The following is a 25,300-nucleotide window of genomic DNA, read 5'->3' as shown; positions in this document are numbered from 1 at the left end:
CTGAATGATCTTTATTTTTCTTTTTTTATGAGTAAATGCTTCGGGGGTCTCTGATCCCCTTGATTGGCTCTTTGTGTCTGCTGCTATGGAGTCACACACTGCCTGAGCCACTCAGCCAGCCAGTCAGACACCTGTAATGTTGGGAACTCCCCAATCAATGAAGAGAAGGCAGTGAGTGATGTATGAGGTTCTGTTTTCCTGTGCTGGTGTGTAGGTTAACTGTGTGGTTTTTTTTTTTTTTTTTGCTTTAGATTAATGCTTTTTATATGTGGAGTATTTTTACTTTTTGTACTGTATTTGCGTATTTTGACAAGGGATTTGAACAAACCCTGCACCATTTTGCTACGAATGAAAGATACCTCAAATCATGCAGCATTTTGAGAAAAGGTTTACTATTGCATTTCTAAGGCAAGAAACATACTCAATGCAAGTATATGTAGATGCGAGCGCATGGCCAACTCAGTCTGGTTGAACATACTTAACATCGGGGCGATAGTTACATTCAAATGTCTGTGTCAATAAACTGGATGTATTGATATTCAGGTAATTTCCTATAAATATATTGACTTAAACTTACATTCTAAAAAATATTATGTTCAGACTGTTGCTCTGCCATAAATCTTAAAAGAGAAAACTCACTGCAGAAGCAGAAGGTTCAGACTAATGTCCTCTGCAGTGGCCCTTGCTGCACAGCTGCAAAGCGTCTGCATTCACTTACTTGTCAGAAAATAAAATCCCATAAACTTACTGTACATTAAAGGAGCGATCTGAGCCACATTAAGGGATCTTCAGCATTTCCTCTGCGTCGCATTTCAGGTATTTTGAATGAAGTATAATTACATTAATAAAAGCAAAACAAGATGTTCTCTGCAAGCACTTTTTATGTGGAGTTCAAAGTGGCAAATCATGTAAATATGGCATCACGATTGCTGTAGCAAAGTGGATAGCCGCAATTAATATTGTAGAGGATGAGGGTTTAAGAGTTTAATGCTCATTGCAATGAAAACACAAACTACGGGGACTATGTTTTTCAATTTGTTAACCTCCCACTTAGTTTTTGGGAAATGGTAATGAATTGAAATACCTTGAATTGGTGGAATCTTTCTACCATGGAAGGCTTTGTTTGGAAAATGTTAATAAAACATTATTTTTTACATATTGTTTTCTTTTCTTTTCTTTTCTAAGAAGGAACCAAAATGTGTTTTGACAGGAAAAGAAGTATACATAGAGAGTCAAATTTAAGCACTTTCAAAATCTGTGATTAATCATGATTAACTATGAAAAATTATGCAATTAATCGTGATAAAGTATTTTAATCGACTGACAGCACTAGTGCAAATGTATCCATCAGTGTGACAATAAGTGTGAAAAGAGGTCATCAATTAAATATATATTCTTTTTCTGTACACTCTGTCTTTATGTTTCCAAGTCTCGCTAATGTATGTGCTCCAGTGTTGCAATACCTTGTGAGAGTGTTTAAAGATAATGCCTGCTGCTTTGATCAGTGAATGCATAAAATGTTAAAACAACATGGGGAAATAAATGATTTAATAACAGCATATTGAAAATGAACAGTTGATCAGATAACAGTCACTGTGCATTGGTGCGTGCAGAACGAAGGCGACGGGTGGGCTGTCCTGTGAGCAGCTCTGCGGGTGCATTTGAAGTTGGAAATCAGTTTATTGTTGGGTCATTAGAAGCAGGCAAAGACAGGCACTTTAATATTAGACTCCCACAGAGTACAGAGAGCAAGCACAGACACTCCCTCTGTCATGTGAAGTGGCCATAACCAGCACTTTGGAGAGGGAGAACTCAGGCAGTGCTGAATTACATATATCCTCATTTTAGAGATTTGTATTTATAAATAGGGGAAAATAACAGACTATGGTAAGTTACCATGATCGTTATGGATCATGTTTGTTTGGTGAGCACATTGCGGTTATTTCATGCATAAATCCTAAAACCTGTGCTCACACTTACAGTTTGCCTCCAATTATGAGTCAAATATATCTCCCAATTATAACCCCTGATTATAAATAAAATTGAAATTGTCTGATTCAAGCACTTTGGTCTTGATATTTGGTCTATATGTAATGGTTGTCACTGTTGTTGTGCTTTCCAGATATGTGATATCACACAGTGCTGACAATATTGATTTTTGTTCACTTATGAATAATAAAATTAACCTTTGAATATTATATATATATATTTTGTTTTAAAATGTGAATTCAGTTTTAATGCATTTATTTGTGCCACATACAGATCTATAATACAGTATGACTCCATCCATTCATGTAGACAGTATAGTCACAAGACCTATACATTATACATGTTAACATGAATCTATTGTGATAGTATCACTTACTAAACTTATCTTTTCAAAGATATATCCAATCAACTGTCATGACCAAGTAAAGGCAATAATCATGGATACCAGAAAATGGCATGACGTAACTCTCTGCAGAGTACATGGAGCACACTCCACCCACATGAATTTCATCTGTAACTTAAAAGGACAATTTAAACAACATAACTGCTTAAATAATACACATTTTAGTACAGAAAAATAATATACATGCTGCAAAATTTAAATCCTCCAGAATGCCTTGTCCCATAGATTCAATTGTGCATTCCAAGTACAGTACATTACTGTACACACAATAAATCAATAAACCTTAACTTGTATGAACCCTGAGTCTAAAAAAGAAAACCAAATAATAGTCGTTTCAGTAAGTTTAGTGCCATCAACAGTGCGGTTTGCTCATAGGTGATATTTCAGACATATTGAGCTTCAATGATAATTAAATTATGAGAATGAGTGGTTGAGCCAAAGGGAAAATGAAGTACAGGTAAACTGACCTGGTTTAGAGAGGTCTTATGCAGCCGTACAGCAGGAACAGCCCCTGACTGGAATATATTCTGTCAGCTTCCCCATTTACCCTTTTCCTTAAATGGAATTGGAGTTGGAAATGTGTGAGAGTGGGTAAGGTAATGAGATAGATCGAGTGAGGAATATGAGGGAATGGTGGGAAGATATATAGAGGCCATGAGGAAACATAGAGGAAAAATTGACAAGATGGAGGAAGAGGAGCAAATAAATAAGGTTAACTGTTGAAAAAGACATTGAAAGACAGGTGGGAATATTGAAAAAGGGATAAAGAGAAAAAAGCAATAAGGGAAAGGAGCAATTCTTTGTATCAAATGGTACATCATAGGCATGAGACAATCAGTTGACTGTAGGCATTCCATCTAGGCTGAGGCAGAGACTACTCTGTCCATTGCAAGCACACACAAGCATAACAACACAAACCTCTCTTTGTGCTTCTCTGCCGGGGAGGGGAAGCCCTTTGGGAAAGGAAAGGAGAGCAGAGGAAAGGGAGGGGCAATGCGGGATTTCCCCCGTCAGAGGAAAAGTTATTAGATACGAATCAGTGAGTGGCAACAGCATGACTGCAGCTCCTAAATATAATTAAACGTGGAGATAGAACCTGCTCTCTTTTCAGGGTTTGCTTTACACAGCCTTTAGCATTTAATGGCACTCTTCTCTTATTCTGCATCCATTTTACTACACCTATGCAGTAGTTTTTTTATTATTATTATTATATACATTATGTTTTGATGAGAGATTGTTTCTCCTCCCATCACTGGGTGAGATTTTGTCAGCTCATGCACAGTCCCAGAAGATCATCAAGCTCTTCACCTTTCTTATTCTCATTACAGATTCAAGTATTTGTGGTATTTTAATATTGCCTCTATTCTCCACAAGACATTAATGGATGCCAAAAAAATCTCTGCTGTATTTCCATGTAGCTTTTCCCCATTACTTTTAAATGATGCCACTGCTTGCTGCAATTTGCATCAGTGTTGGTGATGAAATGGTATGGACAATTAGGAAAATGCCATTTCTGCACAATGTACATCTTTAACACTCCATCTGGAAGCAGTGTTGCAGTTTGTCATGATGACACAGATATTAAGAGGGGCTCCTCTCCCCTGTGGGCACAAAGGTTTGATACAATACTAGGGCTGACAGTCAATTAAACTTTGTAATCGTGATTATTCACAGATTTTGCAAGTGCTAAAATTTGACTATATATACTGTATACTTCTTTTCCTGTCAAAATGTATTTCCATATTTGGAATAGTATGATAATATGTAATAATATAATGCTTTATTAACATTTTCCAAACAAAGCCTTCCACAGCATAACGATAGAAATGCACTAAAATAGCACCAATTCAAGAAACATTAAACGTTTTCTGAAATCTAAGTGGGAGTTTGACTAATTGAAAGAATTTGTCCCCATAGTTTGCATTTTCATTGCAATGGGCATAAAATCTCTTAAACTCTCATCCTCCACAATATTAATATGCCAGTATACTGTGGCTATCCGCTTTCCTACATCATGAATTATGAAGCCGCTTTCATGATTCGTGTTAGGGCATCAATGCCAGTGTCAAGCGCCACATTGAACTTCATGCGAAAAGCACAGGCAGAAAAAACATCTCATTCAGTGTTTTAGTGATGTGTGTATCCGTGTAATGACTCTGGGCAGACACATGACAAAGGTCCCGCCCTTTCCAAAAAGTGTTTATGCTGGTTTATGCTGCATTAACAGTAAATGCGTTAATCACGATTAAGAAAAAATTACTTGTTAAACTTTTTTAATTAATCGCATGTGTTAACACATTCATTCTGACAGCTCTATACAATACACAAATAAATTTGTTTTGTGCATGATGTTATGGTGCTTCTTGTCTGTGATATCAATACTTACTGTGTTTAGTTAAAGAGCACTTTATTACACCCTACGGTTACAAATGTTCTGACCTAGTATAACAGGACAGTACAGTAACATGCAAAATAAAGGCTTTGTTTCTGAAATCAAACTACACCTTGCTCATTATAACTTCTGTATCGATGCAGAATGGCTCAGTTCCCAAGGTGCTAACAAACCATCAAAAAGAATTGTGCTTGAAGTGGATTTATCTTAAAGAGAAGTGGAGAATCATGTTGAATTTTAGTATTAACAGATGAACTTTGCAGGAAGCCTGCACACTGGAGAAAAATACACAGGTTACTTAGTGCAACATGTGTTTTACTTAAGTTACAGGGGAACCATATAAAATTTTACATGTCACTAAATTTAAATGTGGTATGACACAACCATTAATATATATATATATATATATATATATATATATATATATATATATATATATATATATATATATATATATATATATATATTGTTTAGTCTAAATAGCCAATAATTCATCCATTTGTACTCTTGAAAAGGTGTGTTTCTCTGAAATATTTTACTAATTTGATGTAAATGAGTAATTATTTTTGCAATTCTGTTTGTTGCTGCTAATGGCACAGAAACTACACACTTAAATTGTGCCAGTCTGTTGTGCAAGGACCAACCCTACTTTAATTTATGGATTCGGTGAATAGCTTGTGGCACTTATAAACACAGGCAATCATTTAGTTTCAGCACTCCATCTTTTGTTTTTGTTTATGTTATTATCATAATAATGATTAATTTCTGATAATAATCCATTTGTTTCAGAGAGCAGCTCTGCAGAATGCTTTATGCTCCAGTCTTTGGCATTTATTATGACCTTCAGCTAAAACATTTACTGTTGTTGTGGGAAAAGAATAGCTATAAAAGTGGCATAGAGCTTAGTGGTAGGCCTGGTAGTGGTAGTTGTCTTCTGACTGGAAGATTGGATGGAGAGAGATGCTGCCTTTCTATCAGTCCTCTTCCTGAGAGAACTCTCTCTGTATTGGCACTAAGACATGATGGGTTTCGGCCACAATACTCATTGCTGACTGGAGATGCATCTAACAATCTTGTGCAGATCAATTTTGGTGATGTTTATCTCATGCAAAGTATCAATCCCAGATTTGTCCCAACATCCCAGGATCTGACATGTAATAACATATCAGACAACAGGCTGACATAGTGGCAGTCCTTACAACTTCCTTCCCTAACACTTTCTGTTTCCTGTGTTGACGATATGTAGTTTAGGACCAAGCCGACAGCCTGTCTCATAGGAGGTGCAAAGTCACGGCCGTTCTGTGACATCAGAAATGTTCCTGTCAGTGTGTGTGGGTGCTTAGTGTATGTGTGAGTTGCTCATAACAGAACAGACAACTCAAGCTTGTACGTCGAGCATTCAAGCTTTCCTATTGGCCAGAGGCCAGCTGGGAAACAGAGTGTCGTGGGACGTAAGTGAGAGTGGAGGACCTTTTTGGACACATGATGATGGACATTTTCAGCATCACTTCTGCAATAGCTGTAAATCTACTGTATGTACACTATATTGCCAAAAGTATTCGCTCATCTGCCTTTAGACGCATAAGAATTTAAGTGACATCCCATTCTTAATCCATAGGGTTTAATATGACGTCGGCCCACCCTTTGCAGTGATAACAGCTTCAACTATTCTGGGAAGGCTTTCCACAAGGTTTAGGAGTGTGTTTATGGGAATTTTTGACCATTCTTCCAGAAGCGCATTTGTGAGGTCAGACACTGATGTTGGACGAGAAGGCCTGGCTCACAGTCTTCGCTCTAATTCATCCCAAAGGTGCTCTATCGGGTTGAGGTCAGGACTCTGTGCAGGCCAGTCAAGTTCTTCCACACCAAACTCGTTCATCCATGTCTTTATGGACCTTGCTTTGTGCACTGGTGCGCAGTCATGTTGGAACAGGAAGGGGCCATCCCCAAACTGTTCCCACAAAGTTGGGAGCATGGAATTGTCCAAAATCTCTTGGTATGCTGAAGCATTCAGAATTCCTTTCACTGGAACTAAGGGGCCAAACCCAGCTCCTGAAAAACAACCCCACACCATAATCCCCCCTCCACCAAACTTCACAGTTGGCACAATACAGTCAGACAAGTACCGTTCTCCTGGCAACCACCAAACCCAGACTCGTCCATTAGATTGCCAGATGGAGAAGCGTGATTCGTCACTCCAGAGAACGCGTTACCACTGCTCTAGAGTCCAGTGGCGGCGTGCTTTACACCACTGCATCCGATGCTTTGCATTGCACTTGGTGATGTATGGCTTGGATGCAGCTGCTCGGCCGTGGAAACCCATTACATGAAGCTCTCTACGCACTGTTCTTGAGCTAATCTGAAGGTCACATGAACTTTGGAGGTCTGTAGCGATTGACTCTGCAGAAAGTTGGCGACCTCTGCGCACTATGTGCCTCAGCATCCGCTGACCCCGCTCTGTCATTTTACGTGGCCTACCACTTCATGGCTGAGTTGCTGTCATTCCCAATCGCTTCCACTTTGTTATAATACCACTGACAGTTGACTGTGGAATATTTAGTAGCGAGGAAATTTCACGACTGGACTTGTTGCACAGGTGGCATCCTATCACAGTACCATGCTGGAATTCACTGAGCTCCTGAGAGCGGCCCATTCTTTCACAAATGTTTGTAGAAGCAGTCTGCATGCCTAGGTGCTTCATTTTATACACCTGTGGCCATGGAAGTGATTGGAACACCTGAATTCAATTATTTGGATGGGTGAGCGAATACTTTTGGCAATATAGTGTATGTTTTATAACTGTATGTATGTTTTTATTACATGTAAAAAATGTAATCCATGTTAAAAAAAAAAAAAAAAAAAACTCATTCTAGATTGTCTATACAGTGTTCCAGTCATGCTTTAATCCACAACTTAGTAACAGCTACAGTATGATGCAAAACACCATATCACTACACACAGGGGCGCAACTACCCATTTCCGGGGGTGTATGCAATATCAATGTTGGCACCCCCTTGAACAATGTCTGTCCACATATGATTTTTGTGCCTCTGACTGCACAACACTCTTCATTATTTTTGTTGCATAGCAACATTCTGTTGCATCAGGGACTATTGGTGCTTTCACATCATATCAGAATTACCGTAATTATGAGATTCCGACTTTCGTAATTAAAGCATTCACATCCTTGGAGAACTCGTAATTACAAGTTGTAAACTCAGAATTCTATGAAAGCTCCAACTTTACAGTCATGACATCCAATATGTCAGCAGCCTCAACAGTTAAAGGTGCTTTAAGAGATTTTTGTTTTTTATGAAAAGACACAGAAAACGTCCCTATTAACTGTCAGATATCACTGAAATAGGTGCAAATAATCTACTGTAAATCTTGTGGAATTTCTAGAATGACAAACACATGCCATTTGAAATGCCATTTTATTATGTCATTGTTACCTAGAGCACTTTATTTATTCTTAAAGAACAATTAGAGGTGAATTAATGCAATGATAGATATTTTGCTGTTATCAACAACAAAGCTGCTTTGATGTTTTGAGTGTTGCCATAAAAATGGATAACTATCGAGTTCCAAGGACGTGAACAGCTCTGATTAGAATTCCCAAGTTGCCCTCTGACATGACGTGATCGCAACAATCTTCTAGCAAATGGCACTTGAATTTGCTTAGTATAATGCTGTTTTAAAGAAAATGTGTGTATTTAATATTGTTTTATGTAATAATCAGTTTGTGAAAGCAAGCACTCGAGGCAGTGGAATATTGTGAAAATAGTCCTGGCTAAAGGCCAAAGTATACTTCGGTTGTCCAAAATGCTGCAAAATTTAGTCATCAGCACAGTCTGTGGCCCAGATTTTCTTGACATGCAAACAGTCCTCATCTGTCCTGGCATGCGCTGTACTAAAAGAGTATCAAAAGGCAGTCTTAGTGCTCATGCATCTAAGATATTCGTATGCGCTCGCAGTCAAAAGTGTATACTTTGAAAGGCAATGTGGTCAACCGGAGGCGAACCGATCTGGAATGCTGAAAAACAAAGTATACCCAGGCCTTAAAGGGGTTGCAAGTACTACACTTTGTGTCGTACCTAACAACACCCTTCAGCCGTGACTATATTAACAATATTGCACGGCCCCTCGAACCTTATTGCTTAATTATACAATCAGACTTTTGCACATTTGTCATATATATATATATATATATATATATATATATATATATATATATATATATATATATATATAGAAACTATTGGCATAATATTCATGTGCAGACTTACTTCTGTAACTCTCGCAGTGAGCTTAAGGAATAACTACATTTGCTGTTGCTTCATACGCTGTTTCCCCTATAAATCTTGTGCCTGCTGTAGATCTAACTATCAAATGCATCAAGCTCTCTGAGTTAAAGTAACTCTCCTCCTAGTGGTCATTTCAGAGTGACACACTAATTATTTAGTTTCTTTCTTCCCTTGGCTCTGATAAAAACATAATTTAATTTACTGCTCTCTCTGTAATATTTCCACATCATTTGCCACACTCAAACAGTAAAGATTACAGTCACAAGACCCTGAGGTTCTGTAGTCCATTTTAACTCAGCCGTTCAGTTACTGCAACAACAGCCCAAAGGCTCAGCGTGGATATTAATCTAACATCACCTAATGACTTTCTGTTCAGATTTACTTAGCTCCTACATTTAAGGAGATGAATATGGTACAAGCATTTGGATTTGAAAAACCAAGAATAATAAATTATAATAATTATATAATCATACTGACATGGGTTTAAATACACAAATACAGTTTTTCATGCCATCCAGTCTTTGAAAAACAGTGGGTGTGTTACTGTGGCTTTCCATAGGCATTGATCAATTCTGAATGCTTTATTGAGCAGGCGAATGAGTTAGACACCCCTTGAAAAGAATTAGTTAGCAAGATAACATGTGAAATCACGGAATTTGTTGTTACTTTATGTACCACCTCTCATCTTTTCACCCTCTTACACTGTTTGCAATATCCTAATGAAGAACATAGTCAATACTAGATCAGACCTAGTGGGAGGCAAGCTTTTATAATGTCTAAATCAAGTGCTCACAGTGCACTCACACACATTCAATACCACCAGATCCATAGACTTGTTTATGCAACGGCAGGACATAGATTGGTTTTGGAAGTGCTAATGAGAGAGTGTGCAAAAGAGCGAGCAGAGAAGACAGGGTAAAGGATTTTTTTTAGACAAGACAGGAAAAAAAGAGAGGAAGTAGTGATTTTAACAAAAACAATTGTACCCTGGGACCAAACATTGTTTAATACATACTGGTGAAAGCACTTTTTTGTGGGTAAGAACTGTCGATATACACTACATAGCCAAAAGTACTATACGTGTGCACCTGCGCACCACACACGTGCTTATATTTAATATTTACTTTCAAAGCCGAGGGCATTATTAGGGGGTTGGATTTCCTTTAGCTGATATAACAGCTTCAACATTTCTGGGGAGGCTTTCCACTTGATTTTGTGAAGGATCTGAATGGGATTTGCTCCCATTCAAACTCAAGGGCATCAGTAACCTCAGGTGCAGAAATTGGGCAATGGGGCCTGACTCGCATTTGGCATTCCAATTCACCCCAAAGCTGTTAAATGGGGTTCAGGTCTGGGCTTTTTGCAGGCTAGTCAAGCTCTTCCTCATTAGACTTAGTAAACCATTGCTTCATGGACCTTGCTTTGTGCACAGGGGCATTGTCATGCTGGAACAAAAAAGGTACACCCCAGTCTACTAAACAATTTTGTCTTCATAGACTGGATGGCTGTTTGCTTGATTTTATGCACCTGTTATAATGGGTGCTGCTGAAATAATTAGAAATGTTAGTTAGAAGGTGGTGTCCACGTACTGTATGACCAAAAGTACTGATAGTGGACACCCCCCTCTAATTTGAGTTGGGTTACTCCATTCATACCAGTGAAGACAAATCATAATTCTACTCCATACAATGGCATTTTAGGTCATTGTGTGCTTCTAACTTTGTGGCAACAGTTTGGGGTGAGCCCTGTTCTATTCCAAAGCAAGGTCAATAAAGAAATTGTTTACTGGCTCTGGTGTGGAAGAACTTGACTGAGTCAAGCCCCATCGCCCAACATCAGTGCCTGACATCACTGATGCTCTTGTGTCTAAATGGGAGCAAATTCCTGCAGCCATGTTACTACATACAGTATAGTGGAAAGTCTTCCCAGAAGAGTGCAAGCTGTTATTGCAGCAAATCGGGAACTCACAAAAGTAACCCCCATAGTGACGTCATCTAGTATCGGCCATTTTTCTTGTGACATTGTTTGCACCTGCAATTCAATAGCAACAACAACAACAAAATCAATAACACTGATGGAGGATGCCAGGACTGGAGTTACTCTTTTGTTAGGACTGTTTTACATTAACTTTGGCTGCATCCGAAATCTTAGGGAGCTGCCTTGCTGCCTAATCAGTTAATGTTTTAAACGACAGAATTTTTAATTAAATGGAACTCTTAAGGAATCTGGTCTCAGAGCAGTTTAAAAAGCAGCATATTTCATCGTACCTCCTTATACAGCCTCCAAAGGCAGCATTTACCAGTTTTCAGACGCAGCCTGTGTCTTCAGGTTACAGTTGAAATTGGGTGCATGAGCCATGCTTGTGGTGCTCCATGCTGCAGCTGGAGTGAAAGATGAGGTGGTCTTTAACCACACTGAACTCAGCAGACAACATGTTGAAAATTCAATATAAACCAAGTTATCAACGTGATCTTTTAAAATAAAGGCTTTTATGACTCATCATAAATTAATGTAATGAACTACTCTCTCATTGACCTTAAAAAGACATCTTGATGCAAGTTAACCACATAGTAACAAGCACGCAATACATCCCTCATGTAAACTAGATTTCATGACGGTTTAGTGTATAATAGAGTTTAATTACCCACTCTCGATAAACATCTTATTATTTATATCTGTCAGCCCAGGATAAATTTGATGTAGTAATCCAGAATTAACTTTATTTTCTGTTTGGTCACACAGGACAAACAGTACAGATGTGATGAAAACTCAAAGCATGTCTCCCGTTGTTGTCACGCAGCAGTTCTGCTCAAATGCACACACACACACACACACACACACACACACCTGCTCTTTGTTGGTTTTATGTTATTTCTGTTAAGGGAATTGTCAAATTAGCGCAATCCTCTGACTAGCAGGTTAGCAGCTACTTTTGGCCTGTTGTGTATATGTCTGTACAGTACAGGTTTGTGTGTGTATTACCAGTACTTATGCTTCTTTACACAATCTACACAAGTGCCCTTACTGTCTGCTGTACAAATTAATCACTTTTAGTTTGACTCCAATCTAGGCTCATTTTTATCTCTTCACTCTCTTGTTCTCCAGGAACACTTCACACCAGAGTGCAAGTTTAAGGAATCAGTGTTTGAGAACTACTACGTGACATACTCCTCCATGATCTACAGACAACAGCAGTCAGGCAGGGGCTGGTACCTGGGCCTGAACAAGGAAGGAGAGATCATGAAGGGTAACCATGTGAAGAAAAACAAGCCAGCCGCACACTTCCTTCCCAAGCCTTTGAAAGGTAATTCACCACCTAGCATCTGTCTTGACTCAAACTTGCTAGCTTTAATATCATTATCATTTTTGTCAATGTTCATTAGATTTAGCTTTAATGATATTAAAGACAAATCTTATGAACACTGACAAAATATGTGGTTTTTCCAAGGTACAGTGATAGTATCAGATGGTAATACCATTGTTCTTTGATATATATACAGTGCAGTCCAAAAGACTGAGCCCACATTGAAAATCTAGGATTTAAAGTCCAATTTAAACCTTGAATTAGTCAAGTTTTGGGCTTTTGAAAAATGTGGAACAAAGACAATGCTATAAAATGAGATTGAAAAAAATTAAGATTTTGTACCGTTTCTAGGTCAGTAATCAGATGTAAGCAAATTTGACAATTTTATTGACCACATTAACTTCTTTCGACAAAAGGTAAGATTCTATCTATTCAAGTGAAGCACACAATATGCTCTTTGGAATATTCTCAAATCATACTGGGATAACATGGATCATCAGGTTTTGTACAATCTTTTGGAACCCATGCTTGCTCGAGTGAATGCAAAAGCCAAATATTAAGACATTTTTAAATTCATGTCAATTTATAATTTAACTTTTCACTCTAAGCTTTATGCTGATAATATAATTTGTAATGAAATACATTTTATTAAATTAGAAAATAGGCAAGTTTTCACTAGTGTATACCAGGGAACTCACATATTGCTTGTACTTGAGAAAAATACCATGGCAGTACTGTGCTACATTTTTGTTTGTGCCACTGGGAAAAAAAAGTGGCTCACATGGCATCTTGCTGTTGTGGTTCTTTTTCCAGTCAAAATACAAACCCCATTTCCAGAAAAGTTGGGACATTTTGTAAAATGCAATAAAAACAAGAATCTGTGATCTGTTAATTATCCTAATCCTTTATTTAACTGACAAAAGTACAAAGAAAAGATTTCCAATGTTTTCACTGACCAACTTAATCGTATAGCGCTTTTCACAACACACATCGTGTCAAAGCAGCTTTACAGAAAAACATGCTTTAACAGAAAATGAAACTGTAATATCTATAAAGTCTTCATTGTGTAGTTAGATATGATAGTAAATTGTGTATAAATATCAATAATTAAATAGTTAAATAATAATTGTATTTAGAACCCCAGTGAACAAGCCGTAGGCGACTGTGGCAAGGAACATAAAACTCCATAAGATGTTGGTTAATGGAGAAAATAACCTTGGGAGAAACCAGGCTCACTAAACAGCATGAATATAATGCCAATAATAGTTATTTGTGTGCAGTGCAAGTCATGGTTTATGTCTTTGAAGTTCATCCTGGTTTAACTGCAGAAGTTCACATAGATGCATTGTCATTTGTTAGTTGGCTGATAAAGGCTTTTGTTGGCAATTAATTGATAGTCTATGTATTCCATTTCAAGAGTGTAGTCAATCAATAGACAAAGGTGATGCAGGCAGAGATCAATGAGGTGCATCGCAGTTCAACCGACAGGTCATTTCAGTAAGATTCGGTGGGGTCCATCCAAGTCCAAGGTTCAGGCAGTAGCATATGAAGTATCCAATGTCTTGCAGTTGGAGTTGGCATCAGTTCATCCTCTGAAGTCCATCGTAAAAGACTGAAGTGATGTCTGGCTAGCACCGGCTGCAGTTTGTCATCATCACTCAGTGACACGTGGCAGTGTAGTCTGACACCAAGCAGGAACGGAGCTGGATCTGGCTGGCTCTGGTAACCTCGGGATATGAATGCCAAGGTTGAGACAGGGAAACAAATAGAATAATATTAGTGTAGATGCCATTACATTTATTTCAGAGTTATAGATTATGAGAATTGTTTCTGAGAAATGTTTCTGGTTCCGGCAGACCTAACTAAAGCAGTCTTATTAGTGAGTTGATGGATAAATTAGGTATATGCCTGGCTAAATAGATGAGTCTTTAGTCTAGACTTAAACTGAGTGAGTGTGTCTGTGTCCTGAACAGTGTTAGGGAGACTATTCCATAGTTTTGGAGCCAAATATTAAAAGAATCTACCTCCTTTTGTGGATTTTGATATTCTAGGAACTATTAACAGGCCAGAATTTTGTGATCGTAATGAACATGATGGAATATAGCGTGGCAGAAGGTCACTTAAGTACTGCGGAGCTAGACCATTCAAAGCTTTGTATGTAGTTAACAGAATTTTAAACTTAATACGAAATTTAACAGGTATTCAATGTAACGATGATAAAATTGGGCTAAAATGATCATATTTCTTGGTTCTTTTCAGCACTCTGGCAGCCGCATTTTGAACCAATTGAATTTATTTATTGAACTTGCAGTACATCCTCCCAATAACAGAGAGCATGTGTCGTAATTTAGCAATATTTCTGAGGTGGAAGAATGCTGTTCTACAAACACTGGAAATTTGATTTTGAAAGGACAGATTGGTATCAAATATAACACACAAGTTCTTCACTAAGTTCTTCGACGTAACAGTACATCCATCGAGAGCCAAATTATATTTTAGCGGTTTATATTTCTAGTGGTTTTTGGTCCAATAATTAGTACCTCTGTTTTATCAGAATTGAGTAGAAGGAAATTTCTGTCTATCCAATCTTTGATTTCATTGATACACTCTGCTAATTTGGAGAATTGTGAAATTTTGTTGGGTTTAGAAGAAATATAAAGTTGGGTATCATCGGCATAACAGTGGAAACTTATTCCACAATTCCTGATAATATCTCCCAGTGGAAGCATATATGAGGATAAAAGCAGAGGCCCTATAACTGATCCCTGTGGCACTCCATACTTAGCTTTTGTTTGATTTGACAGTTCCTCGTTTACACATACAAAGTGGTAGCAGTCTGATAAATAGTACCTGAACCATGCTAATGCAAGTCCACTAATGCCAACATAATTCTCCATCCTATTCAAGAGAATGCCGGGATCTGTGTGTCGAAGGCAGCAATAAGATATAAAAGCACTAGAAGAGAAATGCAGCCACGATCAGATGATAAGAGCAAGTCATTTGTAACTCTGATAAGTGCAGTCTCTGTTCTGTGAATTGTTCATATATACACCATTTCTCTGTAGAAATGAACAACGTTGGAAGGACACTACCTTTTGTAGTATTTTCGATTTTTGAGATTTGAAATCAGTCTATAATTAGCCAATTCACCAGGATCAAGCTGTGGCTTCTTAATAAGCGGTTTGATAACTGCCATTTTAAAGTTTCTTGGGACATGTCCTAAGGATAGCGAGGAGTTAATAATATTAAGAAGAGGTTCTGAGATTATAGGGAATACTTCTTTTAAGAGCTTAGTTGGTGTTGGATCTAACACACATGTTGTGGCTTTTGATTTTTTGATAAGTTTTGTTAGCTCTTCATGACCTATGACAGCAGAGGATTGAAGTTGCTCCTGTGGAAAATTATGAGACACTGTTTTCTGAGGTGCAGTGACTGTTGATTGCATAATTCCAATTTTACTTCTGATAATTTCTATTTTATCAGTAAAGAAATTCATGAAGTCATTACTATTGTGCTGTGATGGAATATCTGGTTCAGTCAAGGCTTTATTCCTAACCAATTTATCCACAGTACTGAATAAACACCTAGGATTGTTGTGGTTATTTTCTATGAGTTTGCTAAAATATGCTTATCTGGCAGCTTTTAGTGCCTGTCTGTAGCTACAGACACTATCCTTCCAAGCACCGCAAAATACCTCTAATTTTGTATTCTTCCACTTACGCTCCATTTTCCGAGCTGCTCTCTTGATAGCATGAATGTGATCATTGTACCATGGTGCGGGGCATTTTTCTTTAACTTTCTTTCATCGAAGGGAGACGACACTATCAAGAGTGCTAGAGAAGACTGCATTTATAGTTTCTGATATTACATCAAGCTCTTCTAGACTTTTTGGCTTACTGAGTATGTGAGACAACTCTGGAAGATTAATAGTGAAGCTATCTTTAGTGGTCGAAAGAATAGTTCTACCTGAATGATAGCATGGTGTAGATTGAGTGACATTAGCTGATTGCAGCAAAAAAGAGACGAGGTAATGATCTGAGATGTCATCGCTCTGCGGTAGTATTTCTATAGTATCAGCATCAACTCCATATGACAGAATTAAATCTAGCGTATGATTATGGCAATGAGTTGGTCCTGTCACATTTTGTCTGACTGCAAGAGAGTTGAGAATATTGATAATTTCTTATCCCCCTGTGTCATTTTCATTATCTATGCGAATGTTGAAGTCACCAACAATTAAAGCTCTATCTACAATAACTACTAGATCTGATAGAAAATTTGCAAATTCACCAAGGAAATCAGAATATGGCCTGGGTGATCTATATACTGTAGCAAGGGCAAAAGACGACAGAGATTGTTTTATTTATATCTGACAGTGTCACATTAAGTATTATTAGTTCAAAAGACTCAAACTCATATCCTGTCCTCTGAGTAACACCAAAAACTTCACTGTATATTATAGCAACATCTCCTCTTTGACCCTTTAGATGAGGCTCATGTTTATAACAGTAAACGGGGAGTAGATTCATTAAACTAATATATTCATCTGGTTTAAGCCAGATTAGTCAAGCAGTGTGCATCCAAACAATGATCTGTAATAATTTCATTTACAGTTAGTGCTTTGGTTGAAAGAGATCTCATGTTTAGTAGCCCTACCTTTATATGATAATTATCATCAAATTTATTTTATTTTTCAAGTTTGACCTTAATACAATTTTTCTAAATGATTTAGTGAGGGGTTTGTGTTTGGTAGTTCAGGGAACAGACGCAGTGTCTATGTGATATCTAGGTGATACAGACTCTATGTGTTGTAGTTCATGTGACCTGTGTGATGTCTCAAGGCAGCTAGCAGATGTTTGGATCAACCAGTTTGTCTGCTTCCTGACCTGGGCCCCAGTTAGTCAAATACATTCACTATTAAGACAACGAGCCATATTATTCTTTTTGAACTGTTTGACAATTCTCTCACAAAGTTTGACACAAAGTGGTAAGCCACGACCCATCTTTGCTTGCAAAGACTGAGCCTTTGGTGGATGCTCCTTTTATACCCAATCATGATACCCTCACCTGTTACCAATTCACCTGCTTATTGTGGAATGTTTCAAAACTGTGTATCTTGAATATTCTATAAACTTTTCACTCTTATTTTGCCCCTGTCCCAACTTTTTTTGAATGTGTTGCAGGCATCAAATTCAAAATGTGTTTATATTTACAAAATACAATTAAGTTGGTCAGTGAAAACATTGAAAATCTTTGTCAGTTAAATAAAGGTTCAAGAGAATTAATACATTACAGATTCTTGTTTTTATTGCATTTCACAAAATGCAAACTTTTCTGGAAATGGGGTTTGTAGAATTCCATTAGATGTGCATCACTTTCCTCCTGATCATGGGCTCTGGAGCTGTGAGCACACAATCTGCTCTTCCATTGTCACAGAGAAACAAATGTTTTCTATGATGCATTGTTTTCTCCAACTGCCTATGGAAAATGCCGGTCCCAGGCTCTGTGATGAGAGGTGATGAGGTGTAGATGGTGCTGTAGATTCCTTAAGGACCACTGCAGACGCCAGCACAATCAGACAGTTTAAAGCATTGTCTGTGGCAGACAATGGGATGGTAAGGCAGGCTGCTGGGCTTTTGAAAACAGAGCAGAACCTTTCCATCCAGGCAGCCATCTCAGAGTGGAACATAACAGAGCTTTGATCAATGGTGAAAATTCCACATGACTTTCATCTACAGGCAGCAAACTTCACAGTCAACAAACAGTGAGTGAGGGATTCATCCAGACAGGGCGGGGCAGCTGTGTTGGAAGACTAAGAGAGGGGTAGAGAAAAAGGAGGGTAGATGATAGAGAATTACTCTAAGCATAACTCAGTGGGAAAAAGGTTTTCAGTTTTGTTGCTATAAAACACTTTCACTTTCTAGTAGACATGTGAAATATCAAGGAGAACTTGTTATTCATAATGAGAAGATCATCAGAGGACTGGTATAGCATTGCTCTCTATTACTGGATACTTTGGATAACAATGACGAAAGGAAACTGAAAACAGAGTTTTCTAACAAAAATGATTTCAAGGAAATACATTTTCGTTTAAAAACGCATCCATTTTGCTACATTTAGGCTTCTTATCCACACTGGAACAGTGTTTTCCTCCACCGAAAAAGAAGACTTTCAAAAACTCTCTCCATAACCATTTACTTTGGAAAAGGAATTACATACAGTTAGGAAACTGAATATGGAGTTTTCAGTCTTAAAGGGATAGTTCACCCAAAAATGAAAATTCTCTCATCATTTACTCACCCTCATGCCATCTCAGATGTGTATGACTTTCTTTCTTCTGCTAAACACAAAAAAGAAGAATGTCTCAGCTTTGTAGATCCATACAATGCAAGCAAATGGCAAACAAAACACATTAAAGCCACATAAAAGTAATCCATAAGACTCCAGTGGTTTAATCCACATCTTTAGAAGCAATATGATAGGTGTGGGTGAGAAACAGATCCACAAACGTACATTTAGAGAAATATAGAATCTGTGTTTGTCATTGGTCCGTGTATCTTTGGTTAATTTGTTTTCTTGTTTTTGTCTCCAAAATAGAATAACCAATAAACCGACCATTAACTCATCTTTCCTCTAGAAAGAAATTGGCAAAATTGAGAATAAAAAACGTGTTTTTTTGTTGTTTTTCCTGTTTCATATAAGAAAGAGGAAAAACAAGTATTTCATATTATTTATTTATTTATTTATTTATTTGTCAGGGACAATACACATTAATCAAACATCTCACTGATTTAAATGTGTCAGATTTAGCCAATGGCTAATTTTCATCTGCTGTCTCTGGCTCCAATTTATCTTTTTTTTTTTTTTCTTCAGTCAAGCACATGAAATAAGTGCACAACTTGATTATTTGATTTGCACAGGTGGATGGATGTGAAAAGCCTATTTCTACTGATAGGTAAACCTGCAATATCATCTGCTCTTCCTCGTTCCCTTCCCTCAGACTAAAAGCTGTTTCACAACTGATGTGGCAAATGCTAAATCACTGCAACCTTATTGCATACATTGAGGGCAGCTTTTTTAAAAAAATTTTACAGTCAATGCGGTGCTCGTTGCAATTTCAGGTGAGCACGTTGCCGTGGCTACAATCAGAAAGGACTTGATACATAAATCCACGAACAGTATAGGCCTACTCCTATCCCAAAGAGGGATGCCCCCCACCACAAAATCCTGAGGCTTATCCAAGGCTTATTCACATTCAATGGACATTTAATAATCGCTGCAACAAAAACAAGAAACTTGGTGCATCCCATCTTTAATCGTCACCATTCATTGCCTTATTTTCCCCCTGCAATTATAGGCGTGATTGAATTATCTGATATTAATAATAATAATATCAATAATGACCAGATGAAAAAGTCTGTTTAATTACAAATAGGTCTATGCACATAATTCCCAATTCATAATCATGATATTTTTTTTTAAAGTCAGACGTTTTTAAGAAATATTCATTTACTTTGTTAAAAAGATTAGAATCTATCTGCAAAAACAATCTGCAAACTTGAACTCTTGCGAACTCTTATATTATATTCAAGTTATTAACTCTGTTTATATACATGAATTAAAAATGTCTTGCTTTTGGCTATTTCTTTTTCAATTGAAAAACAGTTGGATAAAACAAGAAGACCAAAACAAGAAAATTAGTATTCCGAAGGTTCACGGACTGTCATTTTATAACATTTTGTTACTGAAAATGTTGGTTTCTGTGTTTTTAGATGTGAAAACTCATGAAAGAAAATTTTAAAAACATCAAGGCACATTTAAAATAAATCAGAATCAGAATGAGCTTTATTGCCAAGTATGCTTAGACACACATAAGGAATTTGTCATGGTGACAGAAGCTTCCAGTGCAAGAGCATGCAATGTATATACATACATTTGAAGTTTAGATACACTTAGGTTGAAGTCATTAAAACTCATTTTTTAACCACTTCATATATTAATATTAGTAAACTATAGTTTTGGAAAGTAATTTAGGACATCTACTTTGTGCATGACACAAGTAATTTTTCCAACAATTGTTTACTCACAGATTGTTTCACTTTTAATTGACTATATCACAATTCCAGTGGGTCAGAAGTTTACATACACTAAATTAACTGTGCCTTTAAGCAGCTTGGAAAATTCCAGAAAATGATGTAAAAACTTTAGACAATTAGCCAATCAGCTTCTGATAGGAGGTGTACTGAATTGGAGGTGTAGCTTTGGATGCATTTTAAGGCCTACCTTCTAACTCAGTGCCTCTTTGCTTTACATCATGGGAAAATCAAAAGAAATCAAACAAGACCTCAGAAAAAAAAATTGTGGACCTCCACAAGTCTGGTTCATCTTTGGGAGCAATTTCCAAATGCCCGAAGGTACCACGTTCATCTGTACAAACAATAGTATGCAAGTATAAACACCATGGGACCATGCAGCCATCGTACTGCTCAGGAAAGAGACGCATTCTATCTCCTAGAGATGAACATAGTTTGGTGCAAATCAATCCCAGAACAACAGCAAAGGACCTTTTGAAGATGCTGGAGGAAAACTGTAGACAAGTATCTATATCCACAGTAAAACAAGTCTTATATCGACATAATTAAGGCTGCTCAGCAAGGAAGAATCCAATGCTCCAAAACCACCATAAAAAAAAAAAAGCCAGACTACAGTTTGCAAGTGCACATGGGGACAAAGATCGTACTTTTTGGAGAAATTTCCTCTGGTCTGATGAAACAAAAATTGAACTTTTTTGCCATAATGACCATCGTTATGTTTGGAGGAAAAAGGGTGAGGCTTGCAAGCCAAAGAACACCATCCCAAACATGAAGCATGGGGGTGGCAGCATCATGTTGTGGGGGTGCTTTGCTACAGGAGGGACTGGTGCACTTCACAAAATAGATGGCATCATGAGGAAGGAAAATTATGTGCATATATTGAAGCAACATCTCAAGACATCAGCCATGAAGTTAAAGCTCGGTCGCAAGTGGGTCTTCCAAATGGACAATGACCCCAAGCATAGCTCCAAAGCTGTGGCAAAATGGCTTAAGGACAACAAAGTCAAGGTATTGGAGGGGCCATCACAAAGCCCTGACCTCAATCCGATAGAAAATTTGTGGGCAGAACTGAAAAAGCATGTACAAGCAAGGAGGCCTACAAACCTGACTCAGTTACACCATTTCTGTCTGGAAGAGTGGGCCAAAATTCCAGCAACTTATTGTGAGAAGCTTGTGGAAGGCTACCCAAAATGTTTGACCCAAGTTAAACAATTTAAAGGCAATGCTACCAAATACTAACAAAGTATGTGTAAACTTCTGATCCACTGGGAATGTGATGAAAGAAATAAAAGCTGAAATAAATAATTCTCTCTACTATTATTCTGAAATTTCACATTCTTGAAATAAAGTAGTGATCCTAACTGACCTAAGACAAGGAATGGATTCTGTGATTAAATGTCAGGAATTGTGAAAAACTTAGTTTAAATGTATTTGGCTAAGGTGTCTGTAAACTTCTGACTTCAACTGTACATACAAATATATACATTTAAACATATATACAGTGACATAAAAAATAAGATATAACAGATTAAAAAAGAGAAATATACAATAGCGCAATAATGTTGTTAGAATATTTTATATACAGTTATGTGCAGGTGATGTATTGAAGAAGAGGTAGGAAATGTTATAAAATATAAATGGAATATGGATATAAGTAGGAATGGATGGATTGAATAATGCACATGGTTGTATTGACCAAAGGAAAGTATTTGAGGGCAGTTTGAACTGTCCATGAGGTAGATGGCCTGTGGGGAAAAAACTGTTCCTGTGCCTGGCTGTTCTGGTGCTCAGTGCTCTGTAGTGCCGGCCATATGGCAACAGTTCGAAGAGGAAGTGTGCTGGGTGAATGGGGTCAAGAGTGATTTTATCAGCCCTTTTCATCATTCTGAATGTGTTCAGTTCTAGCAGGGTGGGTAGGGGAGCACCAATAATCCTTTGAAGTCTTCTGATGTCTGACTTCATAGCTGAACCAAACCAGCCAGTTATAGAAGTGCAGAGGACAGACTCAATGACTGTTGAGTAGAACTGTATCAGCAACGCCTATGGCAGGTTAAACTTCCTCAACTGGTGAAGGAAGTACAACCTCTACTGGGCCTTTTTCAAAATGAGTCAATGTGGGTCTCCCACTTAAGGTCCTGTGAGATGGTAGTGCCCAGGAACCTGAATGACTCCACTGCTGCCACTGTGCTGTTCAGAATGGTGAGCGGGGTTAATGTTGGGGTGTTCCTCCTAAAGTCCACTATCATCTCCACTTTTTTAAGCGTGTTCAGCTCCAGGTTGTTTTGACTGCACCAGACGGCCAGCTGTTCAACCTCCCTTCTGTATGCAGACTCATCGTTATCTTGGATGAGGCCGATGACTGTAGTGTCGTCTGCGAACTTCAGGAGCTTAACAGAGGGGTCCTTGGCAGTGCAGTCATTTGTGTAGAGAGAGAAGAGTAGTGAAGAGAGCACACATCCCTGGGGGCACCAGTGCTGATTGTACATGTGCTGGAGGTGAATTTCCCCATTCTCACTAGCCTCTGCCTGTCTGTCAGAAAGCCTGTGATCCACTGACAGATAGAGCCAGGAACAGAGAGCTGGGTTAATTTAGTCCATAGGAGAGCGGGGTTGATGGTGTTAAAAGCCGAACTGAAGTCATCAAATAGTATCCTTGCATAAGTCCCTGGTCTGTGTAGATGTTGAAGTATGTAATGCAGTCCCATATTGCCTGCATCATCCACAGACCTGTTTGCTCTATAAGAAAATTGAAGGGGATCCAAAGGGTTCAATGATGTCCTTCAGGTGGGTCAACACCAGTCTCTCAAATGACTTCATGACCACAGACATCAGAGCGATGGGTCTGTAGTCATTAATTCCTTTGATCTGGGGTTTCTTTGGTATGGGGATGATTGTGGAGCATTTGAAGAAGCAGAGAACTTCACACTGCTCCAGTGATCTGTTGCAGATTTGTGTGAAGATGGGGCCAGCTGGTCAGATTTTAGACAAGTGGGTGAAACACCATCTGGGCCCTGTGTTTTCTTGTTTTCTGTTTTCAGAAGGCCCGGCACACACCATCTTCACAGATCTTAAGTGCATGTTAAGTAGCAGGAGATGGGAGGGGTGGTGGTAGGAGGTGTAAATGTTTGTGTGCTGTAAAGGTCAGAGTGGGTGTGCGTTGTGTGAATGGGCTTTTCAAATCTACAGTGAAACACATTCAGGTCGTTAGCTAGTTGTTGATTCCCTACAGTGTTGGGGGATGGTGTCTTGTAGTAGTTAAAGTCTTTCAGGCCTCTCCACACTGATGCAGGGTCGTTAGCTGAAAACTGTTTTTCAGCTTTTCAGAATAGCTTCTTTTAGCTACTCTAATCTCCTTTGTCAGTCTGTATTTGGCCTGATTGTACAAGATTTTATCCCCACTTCTGTAAGCATCCTCTTTGGCCTGACAAAGCTGCCTGAGTTTTGCTGTAAACCATAGTTTGTCATTGTTGTATGTTAAATAAGTCCTAGTAGGAATGCACATGCCCTCACAGAAACTGATATATGATGTCTCAGTGAACTCGTCCAGGTCTGTGGCTGCAGCTTCAAAAACACTCCAATCAGTGCAGTCAAAGCAGGCTTGTAGTTCCAGCTCTGCTTTATTGGTCCATCTCTTTACAGTCTTTACTACAGGTTTAGCAGATTTTAGATTCTGCCTGTAGGTCAGAAGAAGATGAACCAGACAATGATCAGGGAGTCCTAAAGCTGCACATGGGACAGAGCGGTATGCATCCTTTATTGTTATGTAGTAATGATCCAGTGTTTTTCTGTCTCTGGTGGGGCATGTAATGTGCTGTCTGTATTTGGGCAGTTCACGTGTGAGATTTGCCTTGTTAAAATCTCCAAGAATAATAATAAGTGAGTCCAGGTGTTGTTGCTCCATGTCTGTGATCTGATCAGCCAGCTGTTGCAGCACTGCATTCACACACGCGTGTGGAGGAATATAAACACTCACAAGAATACATGAGGAAAACTCCCACGGTAAGTAGAAAGGCTTACAGTTTATGAAGAGTGCCTCTAAATTAGGACAGCACATTTTCTTCTGCGTTGTTACATCTGTACACCAACATTTGTTGATGTAAAAACACGTTCCACCGCGTCTCGTTTTCCCTGTTTTCCCTGCGGTGCGATCCGCTCTGAACAGCTGGTAGCCATTATTACTCTTATCTCTGTGGGTCAGAGATGTGTAAATGTACAGTCAAGTTAATTGCAAATAAGATTATTGAATTTAGAATTAAATGCCTTTCTCATCAAATGACTCTTATCAAATGTCTCATGCTATGCTAATGAGTTTTTATACATAATGTCTCATAGTGTTTTGTGCAGTTCAGTTACTTGTAGAAATCAATAACACTCTGTATTTCCTAAAAAGTTTAGCTCAGTATTTATTTGATTATAATTAGAAATGGGTGTTTAGCTGCTGAAAAACATTTTGTTTTTAGAGAAAATGTTTTAGCTTTTGTAAATGCATGTCCTTTCTCTTAAGATGTTTCTAGTGTGGTGAGAGGATAATGAAGAAACACATGGATAATGTAATAGAGTCTAGGAGTAATGAGTTATCTTTAAGGGACAGTTTGATGTTACTTGGTACAGACATCATTCACTGAACAGATTTTTTACTAAGGCTGAAAGCAGTATGGCCATCTCAATGGCCATCACATAGCCATTTAGTGAGGCCAGTGGAATGAGACAAAATACAACTACCTGATATTCTAGGTACATTTTGCTTCTCGAGAGAATTAATTTTGCTCTAAATATTTTTACTGGAAAACAAGACAAGGATACTAAGAATAGTATT

At 38.1% G+C, this 25,300-nt stretch overlaps 1 protein-coding gene across 5 annotated transcripts in view; it reads left to right on the top strand.

Annotated features, from left to right (window-relative positions):
* The window catches only part of LOC127413261 (fibroblast growth factor 13), a 210,151-nt gene that overhangs the window by 173,971 nt on the left and 10,880 nt on the right, over positions 1–25,300 (top strand). For all 5 annotated transcript variants that reach the window (XM_051650236.1, XM_051650240.1, XM_051650237.1 and 2 more), the window contains one exon: positions 12,194–12,392. In XM_051650236.1, coding sequence (XP_051506196.1) covers positions 12,194–12,392 — 199 coding nt within the window. The remainder of the gene's footprint in view (positions 1–12,193; positions 12,393–25,300) is intronic.

This window comes from Myxocyprinus asiaticus, chromosome 22 (assembly GCF_019703515.2).
Source record: "Myxocyprinus asiaticus isolate MX2 ecotype Aquarium Trade chromosome 22, UBuf_Myxa_2, whole genome shotgun sequence".
In the NCBI taxonomy this organism is placed as follows: domain Eukaryota; kingdom Metazoa; phylum Chordata; class Actinopteri; order Cypriniformes; family Catostomidae; genus Myxocyprinus; species Myxocyprinus asiaticus.
Note: the sequence above shows the minus strand (reverse complement) of the source record. Positions and strands in the feature narration are given on the sequence as shown.